Source organism: Anabrus simplex, chromosome 2 (genome assembly GCF_040414725.1).
Source record: "Anabrus simplex isolate iqAnaSimp1 chromosome 2, ASM4041472v1, whole genome shotgun sequence".
Classification (NCBI taxonomy): Eukaryota; Metazoa; Arthropoda; class Insecta; order Orthoptera; family Tettigoniidae; genus Anabrus; species Anabrus simplex.
Genome location: NC_090266.1, coordinates 208,207,778 through 208,227,092, shown reverse-complemented (window position 1 = coordinate 208,227,092; position 19,315 = coordinate 208,207,778). Strand labels below are relative to the sequence as shown.

Genomic DNA, 19,315 nt, shown 5'->3' with positions numbered 1-19,315 from the left:
ACATACATTGTGCCACAGTTGATCACAGTTATTGATTGTATTTACTCGAACCCGTATCACTGGCTTAGTTCTCAAACATAAGAAAAGAGCGTCCTCCGGTAAATATAGTCTCGGCATGCAAGCGACTTTACGGCACGAAGTTCAGGCAGAGAAAGAGGTGACGCTCCCTTGTTACTGGCAGTTATAAAGACTCTTCGAGTTTTTCAAATAACGGAACTCCCTTCTGAAGAATAGAAAGTCTGTTGAGCGGCGGTTTAGTTTGAATGAGAAGCTGTTGACAAATGCGAAATAACATCTATGCCTTACGTATGCCCCAACTCAGGCATCAGAAAAATTACACTTATCTATCTGGACACATCAGAACTGTGGAATATCGGTGCAATGACAGATTATTAGATGGAAACTGGTTCAAAGATGCAGTTAGATGGTTGGTTATTCTGCCATTGCGGTTCGGCCGTTCGCAGGGTCCTCATACTAGCTCGTGATTGGCGGATTTCGAAACTGGCCTGACAAAGAATACTGCGGCGGTTTCCAGCAACCACGTTCAAATTTAAACAAAGTTCGTTGTCTGAAGCCATCCACGGGCCGCTCCTCTTATGCTAGCGTGGTCAGGTATCTAACCGTCTCCCAAACAGACTCCCACACAAAGCCATGTTGCGCAATAAGTCCACAGTGTTCTATCACGATTAAAATTTGCCAATGAAGCATGTGATGATATGGTTCAACGTGGCGCTTCAGTGCTCTAGCTGCAGGAGTGTGGTAGTGACGACTCTTTGTTGTTGTTCCCGCGTAGTGATTTGTGACAATGGAAAAATCTGAGATTCGAGCAGTGATTAAATACTTTGTAAAGAAAGGTATGAAGACAAAGGAAATTCATACCGACTTTCAGAACACACTGGGGGACTCTGCTCCTTCATTTTCAACTGTTGCCAAGTGGACCAGCGAGTTTAAATTTGGTTGGGAGAGCTTGGATGATGATCCGTGTACTGGACGGCCAAAATGTGTCACGACCCCAGAATTTATCGCAAAAGTGCATAAAATGGTCCAGGAGGATCGTCGACTGAAAGTGCGGGAGATTGCTGAAGCTGTAGGGATGTCTTCTGAACGGGTATATTATATTTTAACCGAAGAATTGGGTATGAAAAAACTATCCGCAAGATGGGTGCTGCGGCTCTTGACATTGGACAATAAACACACCAGATTGGAAATGTCCGAACAAAGTCTGGCCCGTTTTCAGTGCAACCAACAAGATTTTTTGTGCCGGTTTGTGACTACAGATGAAACTTGGGTCCACTACTATACCCCAGAGACAAAACAGCAGTCAAGGGAGTGGAAACATGCTGACTCACCACCACCAAAGAAAGCAAAGGCAGTGCGTTCGGCTGGAAAGGTCATGGCCTCAGTTTTCTGGGATGCAAAAGGCATTCTGCTGATAGATTATCTTCCTACTGTCCAAACAGTTATGGGGCAATACTATGCAAACCTCCTAGACCAACTACAGGAAAAGATACGCGAAACAAGGCCTGGTTTGGCAAGGAAAAAGGTCATCTTTCATCAGGACAACGCTCCGCCGCACACAAGTGTTATTGCCATGGCAAAACTTCATGAACTGGGGTACGAACTGTTGCCACATCCACCTTATTCACCTGATTTGGCACCATCAGACTTTCATCTGTTCCTCAAGCTGAAAATTTTCGTCGGTGGACGGAGATTTTCTACAAGGGAAGAACTAACAGCCGAATTGGAGAGGTATTTTGCAGGCCTGTAGGAATCTCATTTTCGAGATGGGATCAAGGCACTGGAACATCGCTGGACCAAATGCATTAGTCTACAGGGAGACTATGTTGAAAAATAAAAGCAGTTCCACCGAGGTAAGATACTTAATTCTAGTACATTCCGAGAACTCTTCAAACCACCTACGTAACATCTTCAGTTTTTGAGATATAAGTCTCCTCATAAAAGGCATTCAACCACTTCCCCCTCCCCCTTTTCACCCCTTCATGGGATTTTCCGAAAACAAAAAATACGTGTTTCTTTATTTTTAAAGGAGATTCCAAATACCAATTTTTATTACTTTAAACCTTTAAGTTTTTGAGATATAGATATTCTCATTTTAAAAATTAACCCCCCTTTTCACTACCTTAACGACGGAATATCCAAAAATCCTCCCTTAGCGAGCACCTACATGTTAATATGAATGTATCCCCAAAATTTCATTTCTCCATGTCCAGTAGTTTCGCCTCGGCGATGATGAATCAGTTGGTCGGTCGGTCGGTCAGGACAAGTTATTTTATATATATATAGATGGAGCTGACAGGCCGACAGTCAGTCAGTGTTGGACTCCGTGGTGAAGTCAGCCAGTTAGTCAGTCCATCAGAGAGACAGTGTAGTAAGAGAATGTAGTATGTGGGGTAGAGTGAGTTGATATCTGTATTTGTCAGAATCGACTTGATTGAGAGGGTAGTTATTCTTGCCTTGTGATGGCAAAGTGAGTAATCATTGTGAGGACTTGTTGATATCTGCACTTTTCAGAATCAACTGTATGGTGATGAGGTGAATAACCAGTGCGAGAACTTGTTGATATCTTTACTTGACAGAATCGATAGTAAATTGCCTAAGTGTGTTTTCCTTAATAGTGTAGTGTTGTGTATAACTGTGCGTTGTTAAGGAATACACGTAGCAGCAATAAAGTGGTTTTATTTAAGGAAATGAACATCTCTCGTGTGATATTTACACCAAAATAAAATCATATTGAAAAATATAATTATTCACACTGCATAAGCCCAAAAGCCCATATTATCATGCCTACAAGTACAGGCCGTGAAAGCATCAATGTTAATATCATCCATGTAGTTCATGTGACTGGAACATTACATACATAGATGCATGCATGCATACATACATACATACATACATACCATACATACATACATACATACATACGTCCATCTTCATTATGAACTTTTATGCCTTTCATTGTTCAGTCTGCAAGCACCTGTGAATTTAGTAAATGCCTCCTCAATCCTCTGTTTGTAACTAGCTCTGTGGCCTTATTTAGTTCCATACCTCTTATCTCTAAATCATTAGAAACCAAGTCTAACTATAGTCATTTTGATTTCCCCCTACTTCTCTTACCCTCCATGATGGAGTCCATTGTTCTGCCTGCAATGCAATTTATTACATTAGCAAACAGTCATCCGACCCCAACAGAAGAAGGCTGATAGATATTAGGTGGTTTGAAACTAATGAGTACCGGACGAGTTGGCTGTGCTGTTAGGGGCGCACAGCTGTGAGCTTGCATCCGGGAGATAGTGGGTTTAAGCCCCATTGTCGGCAGCCCTGAAGATGGTTTTCCGTGGTTTCCCAATTTCACATCGGGCAAATGCCATGGCCATGGCCAATTCCTTCCCACTCGTAGGCCTTTCCGATCCCATCGTCGCCATAAGACCTTCTGTGTCGGTGCTATGTAAAGCAAGTTGTAGCCAAAAAAAAAAATTTAAAAAAAATGAAATATGAGTATGAGGTAAAGACTTACTTAGTTCTCCGCATTACAATGTCTTAAGTTCAAAAGTCCGGTGTTGAAGTGTAATGTAGCAGAGATAAGTGCCTCTTCTTATCCTTGAATATTTTGAAGTTTATCACGTAAGATTATCATTCTGAAGCATCATTGCTGGTGAGTAAAAATCTTCTGCATGCTGAATTTAACACTAGAACCGCCGGAGCGGTCAAAATGACCGCTACACATTTTCAAAGCCTTATTTTGACCACATTTTTTGTCCTATTGTAAAGAGCTTCAGTGACTTTTCCTGATTACCGGTCAGAATCATCCGTATTAAATGTAATTAATTTTGCATCATTGGATAGGACGTAGGTAACGAGTATACCTAGAACATGTGCTTATTCCTCTGGTTGAGATAATATTTGTTTATAATTATTCTCCCTGCAATAATGTAAGCACAACAATGAAACTCTGATAGTCTATGCACGGCCATTGTTCAATTTCCTCTTTATTCATTTATTGAAAGGCGGCTACGAGAGCTAATGGTTCACTCTCCTCTGAGAGTAGCGAACATTCTTCCGCTCTCACAATCCCCTTCAAGGCCTCCCTCACCCCTCCTCTCTCCGTGAGCCAATCACAACCTTGGGACAACTGTCCACTAATCTCTCTCGGCAGTTTGGAGCCACAGCTTCGTCAGCTTGTCACAGACCATGGCTCGTAGACCACCGACCCGTACCGATGAAGAATTACTCACTCTACTGCATGACATTCCAGATGATATGTCTGAAGTTGAATGTGACCCAGATGTAGAGGACCTACGAGAAGAAGCTGCGGACGAAGATTACTACCAACCAAGTGTCCATTCTGAAAGCAGTGATTCAGATGATGCTGAATACCAAATTGTTGAACCAGGTAAGTTACAATAATGATATACGTTATCTTGATGTCAACATTTCAACTTTGGTACTCAGATTCAACATTTAGACTGCAATTATGCCTGGTATAGGCCGAGAACTGAAAGTTATCAATTGTTCTATTACAGCAGCAGAAAATGTAGCACGAAAAGCTGGAAATAAGAGGGGACGAATCAACACAAGCCTCCCAGGAACAAGTAATACGTTGCTAGGTACAGACGGCATCACGGAGTGGACTGTAGGAGAGTTTGGGAAGACTACACCTGGCAGGATGGCTTGTCACAACATCTTGAAAGAAAATCCAGGACCTACTCCATATTCAAAGCGGCATGTTTCTGACGACAGTGTAGCGAGTGCATGGCGTCTTGTTATTGATGAGTCTATATTGAAACACATCAAACACTGCACGGAAACGGAAGCAAAACGTGTTCTAGGTAATGAATTGTGGAGTGTAAGTTTAGAAAAACTGGAGGCATTCATTGCCTTAGTGTATGCTCGTGGTGTTCTTGGAGCCAGTAACACTGAACTTGATGAACTCTGGTCTAAAAAGTGGGGGCCACCATTCTTCAGTGAAACAATGGGGAGGAATTGTTTTCGAGAAATTCAAAGATTTTTGCGTTTCGACGTCAGAACTACAAGATCAGAACGTTTGAAGACTGATAAATTTGCGTTAGTATGAAAAGTATGGAACAGATTCATTGAAAATTGTCAATTGACTTATATTCCAGGTGAAAATCTGACGGCTGATGAGCAGCTTTTCCCAAGCAAAACAAGGTGTCCATTCTTACAGTATATGCCGAACAAACCAGATAAATTTGGAATTAAGTTTTGGCTTCTTGTGGACGTTGACTCAAAGTTTCTGTGCAGTGGGTTTCCTTACCTAGGAAAAGACGATCTCAGAGGACGTGACGAGACTCTTCCCGAAAGTGTAGTAATGAAGTTGATGGAACCATTTCAAAAGAAGGGGCGAAACGTGACTACAGACAACTTTTTTACAACAGTGAAACTTGGTAAGAAGTTGAAAAGTAATGGTATGAGTATTGTTGGAACCATTAGACGATCAAGGTGAGAAATACCTAAAGCTGTGAAGGCTATGAAAGCTAGTCTTTACGACTCAACTCTCCTGAAACATTCCAATGACACACTTACTGTTTATCAAGGTAAACGAAACAAGAACGTCCTTCTATACAGTACTTTGCACTCAGAAGTTGAAATTCAAGCTAATCCCAAAAGGATTCCTGAAACAGTAGACTTCTACAACAATACAAAATATGGTGTGGACGTGGTGGATCAAATGGGAAGAAAATATACTGTTCAGTCCGCTACCCGAAGATGGCCTGTTCATGTATTTCATAATATTCTTGATTTGGCAGCTATCATTTCCTGGATCATTTTAAAAAAAGTGACCGGGAAGAAGATCAGTCGCCGAAATTACATCCTGAAGCTAGCAGAGGAGCTTCGTATGGGGTACATGGAATCGAAACCTAAGTATGTGGAAAGAGAACCCGAATTTAGGGAGCCTGTGAAAGGAAATGTACAGAGGAGGCAATGCCAAGTGAAGAAATGCAGGAATAAGACCAACTTTACCTGCAGAAAGTGCAAACAGTGAGTGTGTGGTTCTTGCTCAAAGGACATAACTAAGGTCGTGGTATGTAGTTCCTGCTTCTAAAGACGCAGAATTGCATCAGCGTGTGCAAATACACTAAAGGAAAAGAAAGACAGTGTTTCAAAAATATGGTGTGGTACGTGGATTTGGCGAACATATTTCAGGTCATAAATTACACTAAATAAAATGTTGCAGTAATTTTCTTTTCTGTTAATATGTAATAACTATTTTACAGTTTAGACTAAAAGAATTTGAAGTAAAAGCAATGTTTGTTTATTACATAAGTGTGTTTTAGAGAAACATATCTGTGTTTGTAATAAATTAAGAAAATATTACATTTGCAATACAATGAAATAATTTGTTTCTTTTCTGCTTTAGATCCCATAATTAATGTTTTATAAACTTAGTAACACATATTTGAAAGTATGACAGTGAGTTACTATACGTATTTAGAATAAAAATAATAATTCCAATACAGCGGTCAAAATGACCGCATCGGCGGTTCTAGGTATACAATATGTTCCGGCGGTTCTAGTGTTAAAAGCAACATCAAAATATTCCTAGTGTGTGACAATCAGTGATTCTAGTTTGGATGTGCACCATAGTGCAGGGCAGAGCTTTAGGCTCTCAGAACACGTGGTTTAAATCTGGTTTGGTAGTAATTTGTAGTGAACTCTGTCAGCTAGTTTGGAAATCTTTCAGTCTTGTTCCCAGTTGAGAAGATTCTGTTTACTATTTTATAATACTTTAACTGTGTTAACTATTGAAAATTGAAAGAATTTGTGTGCCTACTTGTGCACTAATCCACACATATGTCTCCATTCCTCTCCTAAGTCAAAAATGCAAATTTTTTGTATGGATCTGTTCTTTCTCCTTTGATTGTCAAGCCATATGAATGGCCGACTGTTAAGCTTTGGGTGGGTTTATGAGTGAAAAGGAGACAGAAATTTCAATCTTATTTTTGTGAATGATTACAAAATGATCTGCATATTTTATTTTGTTACTAACTTCTTACTGTTGTAATTCTTATTACACAGGCTGACAAGCAGGTTGAACTTCAGTTATTCAAACTTTACCATAATGAGAAAGACATTGAGCGGTTAGAACAAGAGTTAGAGAAGAAACAGCATGACGTAAGCAAGGTGGAGAAGCGCAAAGAAAAGGCAGAGGAACAGCTCAAAGAAAAGAAAAAGGAATGTGGAAAAGTTAGCCGTGAACTTGCAAAAGTGGAGCAAGAAATTCGTGAAATGGTGAGTTTCCTCTAATTTCTGTACATTTACTTTGTTTGCTTGTGTATACAGTGCTATATATGGTTCATACACTTCCTTTATTTTGAGATAGCTATCAAGTAATAATTGTTTTTGATTTATGGAAATGGGTTTTAAAATATTTGATCTTCTGTCCTTTCAACTCGTGTATGAAGTTGCATTTTCTGTTTACACTTCCTCAGCATAATGTTCAGATCTTATTAAATTCTGTTGGTATTTTCTTTCTTCAGCTTATCCCAGGTATTTCTGGGATCACTGGAGCCACCCTGGCTCATTTTGGGGTTTGGCTGGGGCTTAAAGGCCAGATGTCCTTCCTGACGCCAGGTGAAATTTCCAACTTGGGATCCACTGGGATTTGAGCCTTGGCTGTTCGTGTGGATAGGCAGTAGCTAAGCTACTACATTAATCATGCACGCTCCCCACTGCCCCCCCCCCCCCTCCCCCACACAAAATAATTAAATTCTATTGTTTGATTTAGACAGCATTTTGATGTCAAGATGTATTCAAGGGCAGTTAGATAATCATCTTCAAAGAACAAGGTTGTGTTGTAAAAATGCAGAAATGTAGCTTCTGATTATAAGCCTGTATAATACATAGGAAAACTTGCATTTTTTACAACTCGAAGCAAAGCACACTAGCTAATAACATTATGCAAAGTAGAATCATCTGATTGAGCTGTTTCTTCAGGGCTGTATTAGGCCGTGAAGTTTAGCATTTATCCCATAAGTTTGGTTTGTTTGGTTGCAAATATAGAGCAGTTATCTGTTATTGTAATTTATACTGTATTTTTCTCTGAACATCTAAAAGAAGTTGTGCTATGATGGTTATTTTCACAGGGTGTTTACACTGGGCAGTATATTCCATTGTCTTACGCCCCTAGTGCTTCGTGATAGTAAATGGTATGGCCACCTTTGTCATCTCTCACCTGTTGTACACACAGAGACATTGACTAAAATATTATTCGAATGCTGTCCTATGATGTGAGCCAAACAGGCTCACTTCACCTCTTTGCAGGTTGACAGTAGTATCACTCCACCCATTGTTTGAACATGTCCTAGATTGTTTTCAGTGGGTAACAAACCAGATCTTCTTGCAGACTACTACAATAGCGGTACATAACTTTGAAGAAGCATGTGTTGGCACTGTCGTATGTGATCTGCCATTGTCCTGCTGAAATATGGCTCAGGGAATGCCTGTATGATATGGAAAATGACCAGTCCCAGAATCGTTTCAATAGCTGGCACTCATTTTGACGGTATTGTCTTGTATGAGACAATATGTCCAGTCGCACATTCGTATCTGATGGCTCTCCAGACCAAAACGCCAAGCATTGGTGCAGTATAACTGATGTGAATACTCTCTCCCCTGTCATTTGCATGTGCAGATCCTACCATAGTTTTCACTTAAACAGAAGTTTGATTCACCTAGTGGCTGTGTGCTGGGATGCTAGCATTAGACTGCAGAGGGGCTGATGTGCACACAGTCCAGACTGTAATAAATGATGACAGCTGACATGGGAGAATGTTAAACAGTGCACCACTTGAACTCTAACACAAGTGATGGTATTGCCGTGTCGTCTAAAACCTTCCTCCTGAGATGATGGATCTTCTCTCAGTGTGGTCTGCTTCTCATGACCAAATCCTTCCATTTTATGCCCTTTTTTCGTACCATTCCCAACAGATTTTTGCTATGATGGCTGTGTTGGGCTCTACACTTTAAGCATTGGTTCTGTAGCAAGCAATGTAATCTCCCGTACCGATTATTCAACCTCTGTTGAAAGTGCTGATTTACGTGTACAACTATCTCATACAGACGTGGTATTTGCATTGCTTGTTGACTTCAAGTGGCTCTTCCACTGAAGCACATACCTCATTATCACAAGATAATGAGTGGTGATAGGTCCTGTGATGTTGTTCCGCCTAATATCCCTAGACTCCATAGTCATGGACAAACCACTCTGAAATACCAATATTTTCTTCATCATTTTTCAGTGTGAAAATTAATGTCATTGTGCTATTTCAGTAGGTGGTGTAATTTTATTGGATTGTAATGTGGTTGTTCTTGCATTGTCAGATGTTAATGGACTGTGTCAGAAATTGATCTGGCATAGAAAGCAAACACTCATCCAACTACAGCTTAAGTCATTCAAAACTATAGATGATGATTAAAAGAGATAAGTTTCAATAGATATAGAAAGGGAAGGAGTAAAGACTCTTCATACAAGCTGAATGTTCAGAAACAGCAAACACGTAATAATTGCATTGAACATAACAAGCTAATTAAATTTTGAGGCACCGTAATCTCCTGTTGTCCGATTAACAAAACTGCCCTGGAATGAATTTATCCATCCCTAGTTTCTTGACATGCCACTGAGCAGAAAAACTTGGTCACAGGTTTGACATGGAGATGTTTGATAAATTTCCAACTTCTTTGAAATCATGCAAGAAAAGACTAGGCAAACAACTGATTGGGAATCTGCCATCTGAGGGACTGCTCTAAATGCAAAGCAGTGGTGATTAATCTAATTCTGATTTAACTTTGGCTGGGTAATTTTCCTAGCTATGGGACCAGGTGTTTGTGTTTGTTTGTTTTAATACACATCATCATTTCTATCCAACTCATCACACTACAAATGACCACAGATGCATGCAGTAGTGAATACATCCCTCCACATAGGGTTGGTGTGAGGAGAAGCACCCGGCTCTGTAAATTGAACTTAATCCATATGAAGTGCCAATCTGAGGAAATTGGGAAAAGGCCAGGAAGGGGAAGAAGAGTCTTGTACATTATATCTGTAGCTCTCATTGGTACATATCTGCTTCATGGCAGCTTCTGTAACTGTGGTAGAAAACAGCCAGGTTGTATCCTTGTCTATAATTTCCATGTCTGTTTTTAAATTCTTGTTAATCTGTGTTTTGTATTGTTTCCAAAGTTGATTTGCCTCAAATATTTTGCGCATTTACACCATTTTCTCACAGAAGATTATCTACTTCTTGTCTCTTATTAATTTCTCTCAAATGAGTAGAAACATCACCAAAGAAACTAGGGACTGACGCTGCAGAGTTAACAGAGTACATCATACAAGATGTGCCCTTTGTAAAAGTGCTTCCTGATGGAGGATACATTGGGCGAGTTGGCCGTGCGGTTAGGGACGCGCGGCTATGAGCTTGTATCCGGGAGATAGTGGGTTCGAATCCCACTGCTGGCAGCACTTAAGATGGTTTTCTGTGTTTTCCCATTTTCACACAGGAAAATGCTGGGGCTGTGCCTTAATTAAGGCGATGGTCACTTCTTTCCAACTCCTAGGCCTTTCCTATCCCATCATCGTAAAACCACTAGCAAAAAAAAAAAAAAAAAAAAAGAGGATAAAATGTGTTGTCAAAGGCTTGATAACATCAGTGGCTTCACAATCTGTATTTAGTTTTCCAATTAAACTTGAATTTGAGTACCAGGTGGGTTGGCTATGTGGTTTGGGCCACGTTGCTGTCGGTATTAATTCGTGAAGTGGAGGGTTCAAATTCTGCTATTGGCAACCCTGAAGATGATTTTCTGAGGTTTCCCATTTTTACAGAAGGCAAATGCTGGGGCTGTACCTAAATTAACCCGTGATCACTCACACTGTTCAAAAAATCTAAGAGTCATGTATTCTTCATAATTACTCCCAACACTTTCAATAGTGTGTTGCTGATATGTTAATAATGCTTTGTATAACACCTTTGTCAGCGATTCATAAAACAACAGTTCACAACAAGAAGGCACATGTCTGTTAAATGCAATAAAATGTAACGTATGAGAGATCGCGTTACACTTCACTTACACTTTTCTCTTTGCAGTATATGGTGTCTGAGAGGTAAATTTACATACTCCTTTTTCAATAACTTGTAGTTTTCATCCTTAGACCTGAATAGTAGCAGTAGCAGTATATGGTTCCTCTCTATTTGAGGCTGTTAGATGTCAACATGTCAGTGCAGAACCCTGAGTTCAAGTCCAAAATGTGAAGATTGTGCTGGAAAAAGCGGAGATGGGGCAAGTTTTCTCTGGAAACTCCAGTTTCCCTTGCCACATTTATTCCAGCATAGCTTCATTTTTATTACTCGCTCATTTTGCCCCAGAATTGTAGGGCAGTCCTCGCTAGCCGGCTCATTTCTATACCTCAGTACTAGTCCAAAATAGGTAGTAACATTACATGTACCTAAAAAAAGGGAAGAACGTATTGATGTTTTCTACAATTCACAATGATGATGCCATTGATCCTGACTCAGGTGAGGCAAGTAAGCCCAAGAAATTAATGTTTTCTAACCTCACATAATGAGGTGTGGCCATTGTGGATCCCTTGAAATTGAAGTATTTAGTTTCAAGAATAATTAATCTCTGGCCTCTTTCTATCTTCTTCAGCCTTATGAATATTGGAGCAATAAATGCATGGACTGTTTACAAAGCAAGTTGCCACATACGATATTCCTTACACAGCTTGGTTATTGATTGATCATATGACCACATCTGATCAGAGACATGTCAATTCCAAGCCCTTCTCTTCATCTCAGGGTGAAAATAAAGAATGTTGTTGGAGTAGAAAAATAAACCTGCAGAAAAACCAAAATGTGTTTGCAGTCCAAAAAATTAGAATAGTTTCATTCAAATTCACTGAATCAGATTCTCCAGGCCCATGTAAAGAGCACTCAGAAAAACGGTTTGTTTTTGTGAGTTTAACCTTTATGAAGTGCACGCGGACTTCGATGATTAATTACAACTAATGAATTTTATTTTTTGTTCTGTATTGACTTACAGTTTATGACCAAACATTTTCTACAAAGAAAACTCTGTTCAACACGCATCCACTTACGCTGACTTAGCAAATGTCATGGGATAGTCACCTAATAGCATGTGGGGCCTCCTCTGGCCCTGCGAACTGCAGTGAGATGCTGTGGAAGTGAGTCTACAAGTCCCTGGTAGTCCTCTGGATGCAGCTGACACCAAATCGTTTGCAGAGCAGCCGCAATGCTGGTCTGTTTGTGGGTGCAGGATCCATGGCACGGAGCCTGCGTTCCAGGACATCCCAGATATGCTCGATAGGGTTCATATCGGGGCTTCTGGGTGGCCATGGCAGTCGTTGGACCTCCGCTGCATGTTCCTGGAACCATTCCCGGGCGACGTGGGAGCGATGTGGCGGCGCATTTTCATCTTGAAACACTGCAGAACCGTCTGGGCGCTGGAAGGCCAAAAATGGGTGGAGATGGTCTCCGAGCAGCTCAACATACCGTGTACCATTCAAAGTCTCTTCCAGAACAACTAGGGGGCCCATTCCATACCAGGAAAATGCACCCCTGACCATAACAGAGAGACCAGCGCCCTGGACCATACCTTCGAGGCAGGCGAGATCCATCGCTTCATGTGGTCTGCGCCATACACGGTGCCTCCCATCAGCATGGTGCAGTTGAAATTGTGATTCGTCCGACCATATCACGTTACACCATTGTTCCAGTGTCCATCCCTGGTGACTGGCGACAAATGCGCGTTGTTGTGCCCGATGACGTTGGGTTAACAGTGGCACCCGTGTGTGGCACCGCCTCGCATACCCCATAGAACCCATGTTCCTACGGATTGTCCACTGGGAGACATGTTTAGCACGGCCTGTGTTGAATTGACCCGTGATTTGTTGCACGGTTGCCCGTCTGTCACTATTGACAATCCGTCTCAGATCCCGCATGAACGACTTTTGTTAAAATTAAGACAGATGAATGTTAGGGGAAGTCTACTGGCATGGTTGTGGTCATTTCTCGAGGGTCGAACTCAACATGTTGTGTTTGATGGAGTTTGATCTTCGACCGTTAAAGCAACCTCAGGAGTATGTCAAGGCACCTTATTGGGACCTTTGTTATTTAATGCATTTGTCTCTGATTTACCTAAATGTGTGACCTCAACCATAGCCCAGTACGCTGATGACACCGTGATGTACAGGGATATACTATGTGCAGATGATTGTCTAAAGTTACAGTCGGACTTGGACACTATAGCGGTAGGGTATTACGTCAATGGTCTCAACATTAATACTGGCAAATGTAAATACATTAGGTTAAGTAGGTCTTGACACCCGGTAGAATGTGTATATAACATTAATAATGTTCATATTGAGTGAGTTAAAACCATGCATTTGTTAGTAACCATTTCTGACCAACTAATATGGAACACACAAACAGAGGAACTGAGATGCAAATCTGCCAGGGTGCTCGGTTTTATGGACAGAAGCCTCCGTGGGTGCAAGTCGAATGCTATACAGACGGCTTACCTGACACTCGTGAGACCTATACTAATGTATGGTCTACCTGCTTGGCACTCTACTACTGCAGCTAATCTTCACAAACTAGAAAGAATCCAATGTCGCACTGAACAGCTAATTAACAAAAACAGCTGCCTGCCTTCCCTCCCGTCATTCGCCACCTTGTGTAAACAAAGCGACGTCACCTTCTTACACAAGTTCCTTATGGGGGCCATTCACCTTTCACTATCCCCTCGACTCTCCTTATCCTACAGCTCCGTCCGCAGAGGCAAAGGGGTGTGTTTTATACCTCCCCTTTGTGTGAACTGAGGCCTACAAACTAGGTTTCTTTGCTCGTTCAGCGCGGTTGTGGAACAATCTCCTCGCCAACATTAAATGTAGAAATGTAAATATAGTTAAATGTTATGTTAGGAAGCACATGCGGTGAGAAAATGCACATGAATATGTGGAAGAATGAACCAGGGAGTGAAAGGTTGTGTAAATGAAAAATAAGTATACATTAGGCTATACTTTGTTACTTTGCCTGTAAATAGTGTATATGACTGTTTTAATTTAGGATTTAGGTAATTATTTCAAAGGTCAGGGAGCAGTACATCTACGGGGCTTGTCCTTTCCCCTGGCCTTCCATAGATACTGTAAAGCATACCTGCCAAGTATTCCGGTTTATCCATAAAATGTATGGATTTTTAGTGTGTTTTACGGTTGTATGGATGAACAACGTTATTGTACGGATTTTGAATTATCCGCGCTTGGATTCGCTTTCTGCGGTCAAATTTAATCTGGAATGAAATTCTAAGTTCCCAAGGAGGGAATTAGATATTTTTTCCACCAATAGAGCATGTCAAAAAACAGATCAGATGTAAGGCTTTTCAGGCGTTTGCTCTATTTAACTAGCGTTTCGTCTTAGGTCTGACACTAGACTCATCAGAGTGGGATGTGTCAGATCCTACCCACTGATGCTGGGGTGTATGCAGATGAACTTATCAGAAGCCCTATATAAGAGGCACAGTGTCAGACCTAAGATGAAACGCTGGTTAATCTGATCTGTCTTTTTTTTTTTTTACAAATTGGATTTGTTTGACTTTCGATAGTAGCTGGTAATATGAGATGCAGTGTTTGAAATTCGACCGGTAAATGTATCGATAATCACATTATCGATTATCACCATGCTTTTGCCACCTGTTCTACCTCAACTGCTGCTTCATTCAATGACATGTTCCCAAACAAGTAGCAGGCTGCGATTTTGAAGAAAAGAAATCCGTGAGAAGTAGCAGGCTGTGAATTTATATAAAACAACTTTAGTAACTGCGTTGTGCTTCGTAGCAGCTGAAAGGCTTTGTTTGTGTGCGTGTGTAACATTGGCGGTAGTTCTGAAACTCATGGAATTGCGTGACAAATTTCTAATTGATTTAGTAATGTTCGTAATGATTTCAACTAAGAAACAATATTATCAGTCTTTTCGGGAGGCATATTCTGCTTAATTTCCTTATTTTATATGATCACAGAAAGTGTTCCCAGTGTTAAGTGAAAACAGATGAGCACTCATCAAGATGTAACTTTGTGTAAGTATTTAATTTCAGGGGTGATCATAACATATACAGTAAATCCTCGATGCATCGTTTTTTAGGGGGCAGGCGGAAATGACGATGGATGCAGGCAAACAATTAATGCGGGCAACATAAAAAATAGAAAATAGTTGGAAACCAAAATAATAAAGTACAGGTATTGTATTGGGGCATTTTTCGTTATGTAAATTTATTATTATTATTATTATTATTATTATTATTATTATTATTATTATTATTATTATTAAAACAACAATAATGGTGCGAGGCTTCCGGAGTCAGGTGCAGGTCTTTCGAGTTGTCGCGTGATAGGCAATCTACGCGCATATGAAAATGCGGCCCTGCCTAATATGAATTCTAATGTTTAATTTGGCAAACAGACAGCCCGTGAACCATTGGAGTTAACCAAGGAAAGTTAAAATTCTCGACCCAATCGGGAGCCCTTGAACCAAAGCCCAACACGTGCTAACCATTTAGCTCATACTATACATACCGGTATCAAAATATTGTAGCCATGATATAGGCCTGCGAGATGAAAACGCGTAACTTTTACGCCGTTTCGTTTCCTGTTTTTTTACAAATTTTGTAATAATGGAAAACCTCTAAGTTCAGTTCTCTTATTGCAAATTAAAGATATACGTGGATATTACGGTGATAACCTGTATTTAGGAAAGGATTCTGTAGACCCTTTGCGAACGATAGGTTAGATACCCAACATGGCGCGGCTCCCACAGCTCAGCTCAGACGATGTCACAGAGGTTAGAAATTGAATGCGGCGTGTCTCGAACGATGTCACAGTGGCTTGTGCTGTGCTTAGGAGCTAGTTACAACACTAGGCTATGAGAAAAGATTATTTGTCTGGCTTGGTTAGGTCCAGCTCTTCAAGACTATTGGGCAGAAGGCAACAAAGCGTTCACAGGCCTCTATCATCCCACACACTCCACAAGGTACGACGTGATTAATCACCCTGTGACTAATTTAAATGTATCTGGCGCACTGCGCGATTTTCCCTTTTTTTTCAACGAAGTTGGCAGCCCTAGCCAACCTATACCAACACAGAAAATGGTGACAAATTTGAGTTTTACGCTGTCTTTGTTTTAATTCTTGTAAATAAGAATACTTCTAGGGGTCGGTTAGTGGGCCGAGGAGAAGAGTTGGCATCAGGAGGCTCGTAGTGAGGTTGTGCGTGAATGACCTGCGCACAGCACTCCAGCCTACAAGATCCTCATTCAAAGACTACCAACTCCGAATCGCACGTACATTCTCGCGTAACAGGTTGCCATTATTATATGCCAAGAGTATTGAGCAGTCCCTCTAAATTCAAAAAACTTTTGCATATATTTTTCTTATGTACGATCGATCATTGCGGGAAAATTGTGACCGAGGTCAAATAATTTTTCGACGATCGATGCGATAAAACGATAGTTCGAGAAATGATAGATGCCGGGAAATTTAACATTGGTTTATATGGAGCAGTTTTGGGACTGAGTAAATGCAATGATGAGTACGGGAGAATGACAGTTCCTGGAAAGATGCATCGAGGTTCTATTGTATTTGACTTGGATTAGTATCGTTTATAATCCCCCCCCCCCGCCGCCAATTTTCACTATGTCTCAAGACTGTTACAATTGCTTGTTGTAAAAAATTACCGCTTAATGATCTTCCGGATTTCTCTTTCTGAAAGTTGGCAGGTATAGTAGAGGTTTATGTTAAATAAATAGTGAATGAATGAATCCAACAAAGCATATCCTCTTTCTTTTAGTTTCTGGATTCCATCCATTATTACCTTTTCAATCTCTAGTTTTTTGTTTCCTCTTCTGTTGTCATCCTCCATTCGCAGTGCAGTATCATTGCTGTTGACTGCCTCTGTTTCCTCAGTGCTTAATAAAACATTTCTGGAATCCTTATCTGCATTTTGACTGTAATCATCATAGGCTTAATAACACTAGCCGGCAAAAAAAAACTTTTTTTGTGCAGTAAAAACGAAAATAGGTGGGTTTTATGAATTTCTTAATGCAGAATTTGAGAAAATATTAGTTTTGGCGTATCACGTCTGGTTTAGTGGCAATTTTACAAAATGTTATTTTGTTCTTACGTAAAATTGTTGATACTTAGTATTGATTAAATTTGATGTATTAATGTAAATTTCAGCTTGCAAAACGTAATCATATTTTGCATGCATTAAATACACATAAATGCTGCTTTGTAAGCAAGTAGATGGTTTGTATTATATTTTTAATGTATGTTGAAATTCGTGAAACTGAAGCATAAAGCACCTATTTAGTTTCGGCTGTACAGTTGCTTTTAAATTAATATAACCGTACCTTGAATAAAAATTACATGGTTAAACATGCACAGTTTTTTTTTTAACTTACATTATGTGCAGGTTAGATTCACACCTCCGTGGAATTTCCTGGTTTTTGAAGTTCCCGAATGATCTCTAGAAGGGTCGTCTCGTGCAATCGACCAACAGTAATCGGCCATCATATTCACATCCCAATGTCCCTGATAGCATTATTCTGCATCTTTGAGATCCTGGTGAAACTTTTTATCTTGTTCTTCACTGACAGCTCCTAAATTTGGAGGGAAATAATCCAGATGCGAAGCTAAGAAATCGAGCTTAAGGCTCATATTACAACTGAGTTCCTTAGACTTTAACCAACATTTTCCTTACAATTTCTTTGTACTGAGGGTCCTTGATGTTGCCAAGGAATTTAGTAACTACATCTTTGAATGTGTTCCATGCCTCTTTCTTAATTTTGGTCATCGTGTCCGTGAAATTTTTTTCCTTCATCAGTTTACGAATCTGTGGTCCATCAAATACGCCTTCTTTGATTTTTGCATCTGATAATGAGGGAAATTTAGTGGATAAATATTGGAAGCATAGGCTACTTTTATCTAATGCCTTGACATACTGTTTCATCAATCCTAATTTGATGTGCAATGGTGGAAGTAGAATTTTTTCACGGTCAATAAGACTTACATTCAAGACATTTTTTGATCCTGGTTGTAGTTGTTTCCTTTCTGGCCAATTCACTGTATCCCAATGTTTATCCCATGCCCTGCTATCCTATTCGCATAGGAAACAGGAAAATTTTGTATAGCCTTTTTGTTGTCCCGGCAACAATCCACTGATCTTCAAATCACCGCAAATTTGCCACCCATGCTCGTGATATTTGATTTTTCAAGCACCAACTTTTAGGTCTCGTATGTTTCAGACATTTTTGTGGAGTGTGCAAGTAGTACGGATGCCAGAAAATTTTGATTATGATGCAAAACAGTCTTTAAACTTCTTTTGGAAGAGTCAATAAAAACACGCCAGTTACTAGGATCATACTCTTTCTCTCCCAATTGACGTAGAAGATTCGAAACATCCGTACAAAATACAAGTTCATCTTCGTGAGTATAATACTTTCGGACTGTTATCTTTGCAAGGAAACTGCTTTATCAGTCCATCATAAACATTGCATAAGGGCTGGGGCTTTTAACATGTCTGTTTATTCAAGTGGTCTCAGATGAAAGACAAACGCTCAACTGTCTTATCTTCAATCCTACATACCTCGTGGTCTATTGCGTATCTGGGGGAGTTTGTTATGAATTTACCAGGAAACCCCCAACTACAAAAATGAAAATTTAGACAGAAATAAACCTATAATAAAATGCAAACAATAACAAATCAAATAACATAATTGTATTCTAAAAAAAAGTTGCGCGAGAACATCTCTCAACATTATATCTTACGAATTCATGCAGATACTAAAACACTGAATTGCATCAAAACTAGGCATGATAGGAAAAAAATAGCATCATTTTCGTAATCAGGGCAGCGATTTCCATAAGAATTACATATTTTCTATTTTACCGCAAAATCATGTTGGCTAGTGTAACAGCAGTTACCGTCCGACTCGTTGGCTGAACGGTCAGCGTACTGGCCTTCGGTTCAGAGGGTCCCGGGTTCGATTCCCGGCCGGGTCGGGGATTTTAACCTTAATTGGTTAATTCCAATGGCACGGGGGCTGGGTGTATGTATTGTCTTCATCATGATTACATTCTCATCACAACGCGCAGGTCGCCCACGGGTGTCAAATCAAAAGACCTGCACCTAGCGAGCCGAACCCGTCTGGGATATCCCGGCACTAAAAGCCATACGACATTGCATTACAGCAGTTACCAAGTCTATGCATAT

General features: G+C 40.3%; 1 protein-coding gene across 4 annotated transcripts in view; it reads left to right on the top strand.

Moving 5' to 3' along the window:
- LOC136864009 (structural maintenance of chromosomes protein 1A) overlaps window positions 1-19,315 on the top strand; it is a 679,773-nt gene that overhangs the window by 142,878 nt on the left and 517,580 nt on the right. For all 4 annotated transcript variants that reach the window (XR_010859243.2, XR_010859244.2, XR_010859242.2 and 1 more), the window contains exon 6: window positions 7,057-7,269. Coding sequence is in view for 1 of the 4 variants with exons in the window: in XM_067140505.2 (XP_066996606.2) it covers window positions 7,057-7,269 (213 nt within the window). In the remaining 3 variants the exon portion in view is untranslated. The remainder of the gene's footprint in view (window positions 1-7,056; window positions 7,270-19,315) is intronic.